The sequence below is a fragment of the Anoplophora glabripennis genome, unplaced genomic scaffold, assembly GCF_000390285.2.
Source record: "Anoplophora glabripennis isolate ALB-LARVAE unplaced genomic scaffold, Agla_2.0 scaffold86, whole genome shotgun sequence".
NCBI lineage: Eukaryota > Metazoa > Arthropoda > Insecta > Coleoptera > Cerambycidae > Anoplophora > Anoplophora glabripennis.
In genome coordinates, this window is record NW_019416242.1 from 813332 (window position 1) to 821287 (window position 7956).

Below are 7956 nucleotides of genomic sequence, written 5' to 3' on the forward strand. Positions count from 1 at the left end.
CTATCCGCGATAATTTTTAAGATGCAAGCGCACCAAGCGGCGAAAGCAGTAAGCTCCGAAACAAGGTAATTTTGACATTGCCGTTCGCGTTTACACATTCATTTGAACAACATTTGTCTTATTTGCCATTATTAATAGTAATTTTGTTATCAAACTGCGGTTATTTCACTTTTGTGTTATTTTATAGGTTTCAAAAATTTCATAAATAAATTTTAAGGCAAGTATTTATGTCTACTTTATTTGTCTAGCATTACAATGTAATGTACATTTTATTAAGTTATAACTATGAACTTATCCGTTGTGGAATACATTTCCTATTTACATATATGCTAACGAAAACTCTCGTTATATATTAGGAGAGGCAGTTTTTAAGGCTGATCATGTGGTACTATATGGGAAAATTGCGCAAAGTTAATTTAAATTTAGAAATTTATATTATGTCTGCAGACTAGTGCCCTTAATTACTAACAACCCTCATGAAATTCAGGGAGTATTATCTATCGGCAATAATATTTTGAAAATTTCTTCAATGGTTTGATGAAAACTTAATTCTGGATTTTTCTTGGACCATGAAGAGCAACCTTGAACGGAACAATAATAGTTTGACAGTTTCTTCTTTCTATCCATAATTGCTGAAATTTTCCTCACACTATTTTCTTAAAATAACAGTGTTCAAAAAACGAACACTAAATTCAGTTTTAAATAAAATACAAAACGAAATGTCACACACAGAAGAAATATTTATCTTGTTTCGCTAGTATCACTTGTCACCGCCAGAGGGCGAGCTCTTAGCTGCATTCGCGATTACGATTGTTAATTTCACACTTTTTCCGCTTGCCGCTAGATGGCAGCAAACGCACTTAGTCTTACAGCGTTTTCCACTCATTTGCACTTTTGCACTCAATGCGCACTGAGAATAAGTCCATCCTCTACTATCAAATAGAATAATAAAAGATGGAAGTAGTCTCAGTGCACACTGAGTGCAGAAGTGCAGATGAGTGGAAAACGCTATTAGATCAAACCCCATCTGTCATGTCATGTCATCAAACTAATTTGAATTTGGATTTAGATGAAAGGTGAGACATTTGGAATTTGGTCAATTTGGTGTTCTTTCTGTTTTGTGTTTGATGCAATGCAAGAAGTGCAGGGCACGCAGGACAACTGATGAAATAGTAGCTCAAATGGTGGATGGAAAATTCACACCCTAGTCAGTAAGGACTGATAAATTTATTTTCTATAAGCCAGATAGCACAACGGTGTGATATTTTCACAGCGCAACGCTCCAGCCTACTATTTCAACAACTTTAATACTGAAAGTGTATAAAAACGAAATATATAATTCATTATAAATGTTCAATTAGTGGATCAAATTGGCAAGTAAATAAATTAAGATACCAAGAAAGAAAAAATACATCTGCGAAATATGTGAGTTTAGCTATCCAATCTTAACACGAGCTCTTATTAAGACTCAGAGACGTATTTTCCTAAGGGCGTAGGAGGTGATGGTAAGGGCGGCGAATTTCAAAACCTAATTCTAAAAAAAGTCACATGATCAACTTATCAATATAAAATTTGAAAATTTCGAAACCTAATTCTGAAAAGTGACGTACCAGGAAAAGATTTAAAAACCTGAACACATTTTAATTTCATTTTGCCAAATCTTGCCAGGCTCCCCGATCTCGTGAGGTGGCCGGGCTATAGCCCCAATAGCTCGCCCCTAGATCCAGGTCTAGTAAACATTGTAAAAAATTGAGAACATAGAGGTTGAGTATTGGTGGTCTTGCAGTTAAAAGTTCATTTTGGTGATCTCTGATAAACCATTTAACTCGTGTTAGTTCCAGGATAAAGCGAACTAAACAAATTTTTTCAGTAAAACTGAAAATATAAAAAATAAAAAAAAAACTATTTTCTCCAAACTTTTATTTGGAATACATCTAAATGTATTAAATGGGGCACAGGAATTATATAATACAATAACAGTATCATGAGCCTTATCTCTAACACTTAACAATAATGGAATAAATGATTTTCTGCACAATTACTAGACTATTTAAAATTTTCCCTTCCTTAACCCTCAAAACGATCAAAAGAACCCACGAAATCAAATTAATAACAAAATACTGCACGATTTAATATCAATATAATATATCTGTATAAAGAAAATGTACAATTTTTTTAATAACGTCTTACATTTAAGGCATTAGAAGAGCAGGTCCTCATCGCCTTCGTCCAACAAATTACTGGCTTCTAGCATAGCCTCTTTTAGGCGTCCCGCCGCGATCAATTCAGCCTTTGCCTTTTCGGCTTTGGCTTTGTTAATTTTCTTTTTGTCCTGGATTTTCTTCAACCGGTAGAACTCCTCCCTTTCCAATTCGTCGAGTTCGGATATAATGTAGGCCAGGGTGCGCTCAATTCTTGGAATTATGACTGAAAATTAATAGAAATTCGGTTTATTCTAGTAATCACTGCCGAAAGTAACGTACCGTGCTCGATTGCATTCACTCTTCTGTTGGTAATCTTAATTACCTCGTCTAAGGTAACGAACGAAGTCTGTAAGGATGCCAGTTCCACCAATAGTTTCACGGCACTTTGGTAGTTCTTCTTCAGCTTGGCTAGCTGCTGGCCTCCTCTAGCTAAACCGGCCAATTCGTAGCTGTCGGTACCATCTTGATAGCACTCAAAAACGGGCAAAGTTACACCTTGAAAATATTAGTTTTAGATTTCGATTACTAGAAAAACATAACATTTTACCAGCTACGTTGTCTTTCTTTGTTCTAACTTTGATCTGCGCTTTAGTGACGTTCTGAAGAACGACTTGGTTGAAATCACCCGTTGTGAATTTTGCCTCGGCTAGAGAAAATGCAGCTTCTTTCATTACTTCTCCCATTAGAGTTTTGGTCTGAAAATTACATTCGATTAAGGAACTAAACGAGGGAAGTGGGTTTCTGTTCATACCTCAATGATTTTATTTAAAATCATACGAAAACGCATTTGTAAGGCATCTGCTTTCTTTTTAAGCAAACTGTGTCCCTTTTGAGCCCCCTTTAGCCTAGCTTTCATTAACATTTGGGCTCTAAAAGCAAGAGTAGTAATAATTTTAGGTCACTCCCATATTTTTTAAATTATGAAATATAAAAATTACTTTAAAACTGCCTATTTGACAAAATATTTTTATTTTTTTTAATACAAAAACTCACCCTCTAGAAGGGAAAATCGGTAACCTATCCCTGGACGACATGTTTTAAAAGTATTTTCACAATTAAAAATTTCACGGGACCCAAGTCAGCTGACAGAATGTGACAATTTATTCAACGATGCCACCCACAGTGCTGCCACTTGACATTTACAAATTAAGCTCCATCTGCATTTGAAACGTGTTATCATAGGATGTGTCTAAAGCATAGATAAAAAGTCTAAAGCTTCGTGGTTTTGTATTTAGACAAGCAGCTTATTTAATAATTATCCTTATTTAACCTTGAGCAGTATTGAATATATAAATAATTCCCAAATATCAAATAAAACACAATGATCTTTCAAACCAAGAAAAATTTGGGTGTTGGAAAAAAAACACTCTAAATTACCGTCCTCTGCCAAACAGATATTAATTTGATGATATGACGACAGAGGGCACGGCAAAAAGTCATGTGTCATTGACATTTCTTCAGTCATCCCATCATCCCTTGCATACTTGTTTTCATTTTATAACCTTAATTTTTCACGTTTAAATGTAAACAATATTAAAACCTTACACTACTAACGCCTCAATCATGTTTAAGCAAAGTTTTAAGTATTATAAGTCGAAAAATCCTCCACCAAACTTGGACAATGTTTTAGATTTAAATAAATCAAACGATTTAACAGAGGTAAACCCATAATGAATATAATGGTGTGTAAGAACTAAAGTATTTTTGTAGTTCCAGATAAAAAAAGTTAGCATTAAATGCGAGGAAAGGAAGAAAATGTTTGGTTTCAAGCATCCAAAGACGTGGGAAGTTTATGAAATTGTGGATACACCAGGTAGTGTAGTCGTGTGAGTTAGAAAGTCTGTTTGAACATATGTGGTTTGTAGGTCTGTTGTTCATTAGAAATCCATTTACTAGTATCGGACAAAGGTATTGGACAGTAAAATGCCTGCAGGATTACTCAAAGAAACCGAACAAAACAAATATCGATGCTTTTAATTTAGTACCTGAAAACAAAGAGTGGTGGGAAATGTGCCAAAATAATAACAATGTTTTACTGATGAATAAACTCAGATGGGTTACGTTAGGTTATCATCACAACTGGGATACAAAGGTAAGATGTAGAACTTATTTCCATCGATATTAATATTAAATACGCTTTCAGGTATACAGTGAAGAAGATAAAGGCAAATTTCCTAAAGACTTGAGCGATATGACCCTGTACGTAGCTAGCATATTAGGATATACAAATTTCAGTCCAGAGGCAGCTATCGTGAATTACTACCACATGGATTCTACTTTATCGGGCCATACGGATCACTCGGAGAAGGACCTAGAGGCGCCTTTATTTTCATTTAGGTAACGACCAATTGAAAAGGTAATTCACTTCTATAAGCTTTTTGTCTTTTTAGTTTTGGGCAGACGGCAATATTTCTACTTGGCGGTAATACGAAAGATGACAAACCAACCCCGATATTTATAAGGAGCGGCGACATGGTCGTAATGAGTAAAGAATCGCGTTTGGCCTATCACGGAGTTCCAAAAATCCTACAGATAGACTCGAGATACTGGGATCCCATCGACGAGAATGATTTGTGTTACATCGGGAAAGACTACAGAGAAGTGGTGAATATCTGTAAAGACGACGCTTTGTGGAAGCCGTTCGGCGATTATTTGACGTATTCGAGGATTAACATAAACGTAAGACAAGTATTAAGTCGTGGTCAGAAAAGGTTGAATAGCGAAGATGCCGAAGATGTTACTTAAAGACGATATTAACTATTTATAAATGTATTTTGAGAATATATAGACTTTTTTATATATATAATAATAATACATTTTTGTAATTATCGGATTGTTTCGAGTATTTTAATCAAAGGTTTTTTTGTTTGTTTTTGTTTTTCCTTAGTGCCTTTAATGTACAATGTAAATAATGTTTAGTAATTCTAGACTATTAAAAAAATGTGTTGAATGAAAGGGCTGCTTTTGTGGCTAAGATGTGCAATTGTTAGAGTTTGTCGTTTCGCTGCATGTGAATAAGGCAGTACGGTAGAGATGGTTCTGTAACCAAGGATTACGTTTCGTTGTGTGCATAATGCTGCCCAAAACATTTTCTGACATACTGTGACGGAAAAGTAATAAAATGTTGTATCAACTTATACAGATGCCATCTTGGTTATTTTTATTATATACTACCTTTTATTTCAATGAAATGAGGCACAGAAACGTTTTTAATACTCGTATATTCAATATAGCTAAATTATTTTTGAATTGTGACGACACTGATTTCGTACGAAAATGTCAAAATGTCAGAATAAAATAAATAACAGCTATTAAAATAAATCAATTTTTTCATAATCTTTTATAGTTTACTAATAGTGATATACTCCCCCTTCTCCTACCCTTTCAGACTTTTGCGATAAAAATGTAAGACAATAGAAAACGAAACAAATTTCAAACAACAAGCGTGTTTAATTAATTCACTTGAACAGTGTAGTGTATGTACGGCTTTACAGAGTGAATGGTACCGCAAGGTAGGATATCAAGCAGGCCGAGGATGTCACAGAAATTTACGGAAAACTTCCACAACGGGACCAAGACCGTTTTCTTGAAGTGTTGTACTTTCTTGCAGTTCATTTCGCCTGAAGTTAAATCAGTTCTTGTGTAGAGTGTTGTTGCAGCACAATTGTCAAACGGTGGGGATTTCCCAACTTTTTCAAACGATTTTGTGAAATATCTCTTCCTGGCTGCCTTGTTGACTACGGTGTTTGACATCTGAAAAGTGAAACGAGTGACAATCTTCTCAGTATGTCAAAAAGCTGTTAGTGCATTAGTATAGGCAACCAGTTATACACAACGACGTTTTTCAAGTTATATTTAAATATTTTTAAACGTTGGCAGTTTAATATTTTGGTCAATAACAACAAATATATAGTGTTCGAATAGAAAAATTAATAGGCATAGAGCAATAGACGACATCTCAATTCAAAGTAATTTATTTTAGTACTGACAATATCTAATAGATGGCACTTCGCTAAACATTTTTAATTCTGAAATCTGACACTAGATGGACCGATTTGACATTTGTTAACACTAGAAGTAAATCAAAATATCAATTCTTTTTCATTAAGTACATATAACCAACGCTATTTATAAAAGTACTTAAAGCCACCTCGAGACAAAAATTTGGTTAAAAATAGTAATTATACCGAGTAAAACTGTTTTTGACAATGGTAATGAAATATAGATATGAAACGAATTTGGCTTTATGACAAATGAATGACAACTCTGCGATTAAATTCAAACTGTCAATTCTCTTTCACCTTGTAACCATTACTGTTTATTTAAATACTTAAAGATTACGTTAAAGCAAAGAAACTGTTCTGAATCTAATCTTATGATTAACAATACGTTGTGTCTCTCACCAAAAGCTTCAAATGCTGTATACTGAAAACGACCGCACTCTGACAACTTTCATTAAAAACTGTCGTCTCGTAACCGTGGTTACAGCTCCACGTGCCACTCTTCCTTGTAATGTAACCTTATAAATTCAAGTGTCATCGAGCATCACCCACAATGTCAGAAAATCTAACTACCACCATTGCCACAAAGCAAGGCCACATAAATTACGAGTCCCTGTTTGCCGTTGTTGTCAGCACAGCTGTGTGGAGGTTCGGGTACACCATAATTAGTCTTGTACTGCCGAGGAAGAGCCCCGAGTACTGCTGCAGGATCATAACGTTCATACATGGATTGCTCGTCGCCTTCATCGGTATCAACCAGTGTTTCCTGATCGATTCGCCCTTCGACCACCCAGAATGGCGAACGTCGTACATGCAGTCGTTCGTTTTGGTGGCCAGTCTGGGATATTTCATCCACGACTTGGAATGGTGCTTCAGATATCAGAGAGAAGATAAACTGATGATAGCTCATCACATTTACAGTGTTTTTGCCCTGTTCAGGATGCTATTCAAGGGGTACAGCGGAGCGCAAGCAACTTGTGCTTTGGGGAGTATGGAAATAACGAATCCGTTCCTCCAGATGCGCTGGTTCATCAGAAGTGAAGGGATGTATCCTTCGGCGTTGTTTACATCAGTCGAAATCACGTTCATAATAGTGTTCGTCGCGATTAGGATACTTCTTGGGACGTATTACATGTATATTATTTTCAAGCAGCCGAAAAACGACTGGGACTTTGTGGCACTTTCCTTCACTATATACGTCGTGTCTTGGATGTTTATGTTCAATATAGTTAAATATTTGTTTACTAAGTATTTCGGATTAAAAAGAAAAAATCCGGATGTACGCAAACAACCCTCATAGTATTCCGCGGTGTGGTATTAAATTTCAACCAGGTTAATTTTATTTGTACTGTAAGGTTTTAAGAAGGAATTTTAACAGAATTCCTGTCTGTGTATGGTTGTTTTACAATAAATTGTACTCATAACTATCTTTTTTCTCGTTCCTAAGAGCTCGAAATAGAGGTAGGTATTTTAAAAATGTTTTTAGATGATTTAATAAAGTTTACAATATTTTAAATGTTGCTGTAATATTATCAAGGTATTATAGCAAAATATTTCATTTTCATTAAAAAAAGAATTTACAGGATTAATTTTAATTGATTTACTTTTAATCGAATAACTATAACTGTAGATATGTTCAAATTTTGCGCTTCAAAAATTAATCCAAATGGCGCCGTAATCACCAATCCGAGTCAGATAAAACGTGAAGATTCGCCATTGTTTTTCATTTTTGCAATATTACTACGGTTTGC

General features: G+C 35.0%; 3 protein-coding genes across 6 annotated transcripts; 2 read left to right on the forward strand and 1 right to left on the reverse strand.

Moving 5' to 3' along the window:
* Nucleotides 1-1903: 1903 nt before the first annotated feature.
* On the reverse strand, nucleotides 1904-3238 carry LOC108910295 (V-type proton ATPase subunit D). Its single transcript, XM_018714858.1, has 5 exons — nucleotides 3198-3238; nucleotides 2956-3073; nucleotides 2752-2899; nucleotides 2484-2699; nucleotides 1904-2427 (listed from the first exon to the last, which is right to left on the reverse strand). The coding sequence occupies exons 1-5, from the start codon at nucleotides 3236-3238 to the stop codon at nucleotides 2201-2203; spliced, it is 750 nt and encodes a 249-aa protein (XP_018570374.1). The 3' UTR covers nucleotides 1904-2200.
* A 435-nt stretch (nucleotides 3239-3673) lies between these two features.
* On the forward strand, nucleotides 3674-5432 carry LOC108910297 (nucleic acid dioxygenase ALKBH1). 4 transcript variants are annotated; one of them, XM_018714860.2, is made up of 5 exons: nucleotides 3674-3863; nucleotides 3915-4020; nucleotides 4070-4296; nucleotides 4348-4541; nucleotides 4595-5432. In XM_018714860.2, the coding sequence occupies exons 1-5, from the start codon at nucleotides 3768-3770 to the stop codon at nucleotides 4947-4949; spliced, it is 978 nt and encodes a 325-aa protein (XP_018570376.1). In that variant the 5' UTR covers nucleotides 3674-3767; the 3' UTR covers nucleotides 4950-5432. The 4 variants fall into 4 exon arrangements, with proteins under 4 accessions (XP_018570376.1, XP_018570377.1, XP_018570378.1 ...); XM_018714861.2 differs by having other exon boundaries at nucleotides 3915-4017; XM_018714862.2 differs by having other exon boundaries at nucleotides 3921-4020.
* A 1326-nt stretch (nucleotides 5433-6758) lies between these two features.
* Nucleotides 6759-7505, forward strand: LOC108910294 (transmembrane protein 136-like). Its single transcript, XM_018714857.1, has one exon. It carries the CDS (start codon nucleotides 6759-6761, stop codon nucleotides 7503-7505), a length of 747 nt encoding a protein of 248 aa, XP_018570373.1.
* Nucleotides 7506-7956: the final 451 nt, after the last annotated feature.

What these genes read in the sequence shown, in the direction of transcription:
- LOC108910294 (XM_018714857.1), top strand. Translation starts at nt 6,759, where the DNA reads ATGTCAGAAAATCTAACTACCACCATTGCCACAAAGCAAGGCCACATA.
- LOC108910295 (XM_018714858.1), bottom strand. Translation starts at nt 3,238, where the DNA reads ATGTCGTCCAGGGATAGGTTACCGATTTTCCCTTCTAGAGG. An exon ending in AAAGAAAGACAACGTAGCTG is followed by an intron (nt 2,700 to 2,751) that starts GTAAAATGTTAT and finishes AATATTTTCAAG; the next exon opens with GTGTAACTTTGCCCGTTTTT. An exon ending in AGTGAATGCAATCGAGCACG is followed by an intron (nt 2,428 to 2,483) that starts GTACGTTACTTT and finishes ATTAATTTTCAG; the next exon opens with TCATAATTCCAAGAATTGAG.
- LOC108910297 (XM_018714860.2), top strand. Translation starts at nt 3,768, where the DNA reads ATGTTTAAGCAAAGTTTTAAGTATTATAAGTCGAAAAATCCTCCACCA. An exon ending in AATCAAACGATTTAACAGAG is followed by an intron (nt 3,864 to 3,914) that starts GTAAACCCATAA and finishes GTATTTTTGTAG; the next exon opens with TTCCAGATAAAAAAAGTTAG. An exon ending in ATCACAACTGGGATACAAAG is followed by an intron (nt 4,297 to 4,347) that starts GTAAGATGTAGA and finishes ATACGCTTTCAG; the next exon opens with GTATACAGTGAAGAAGATAA.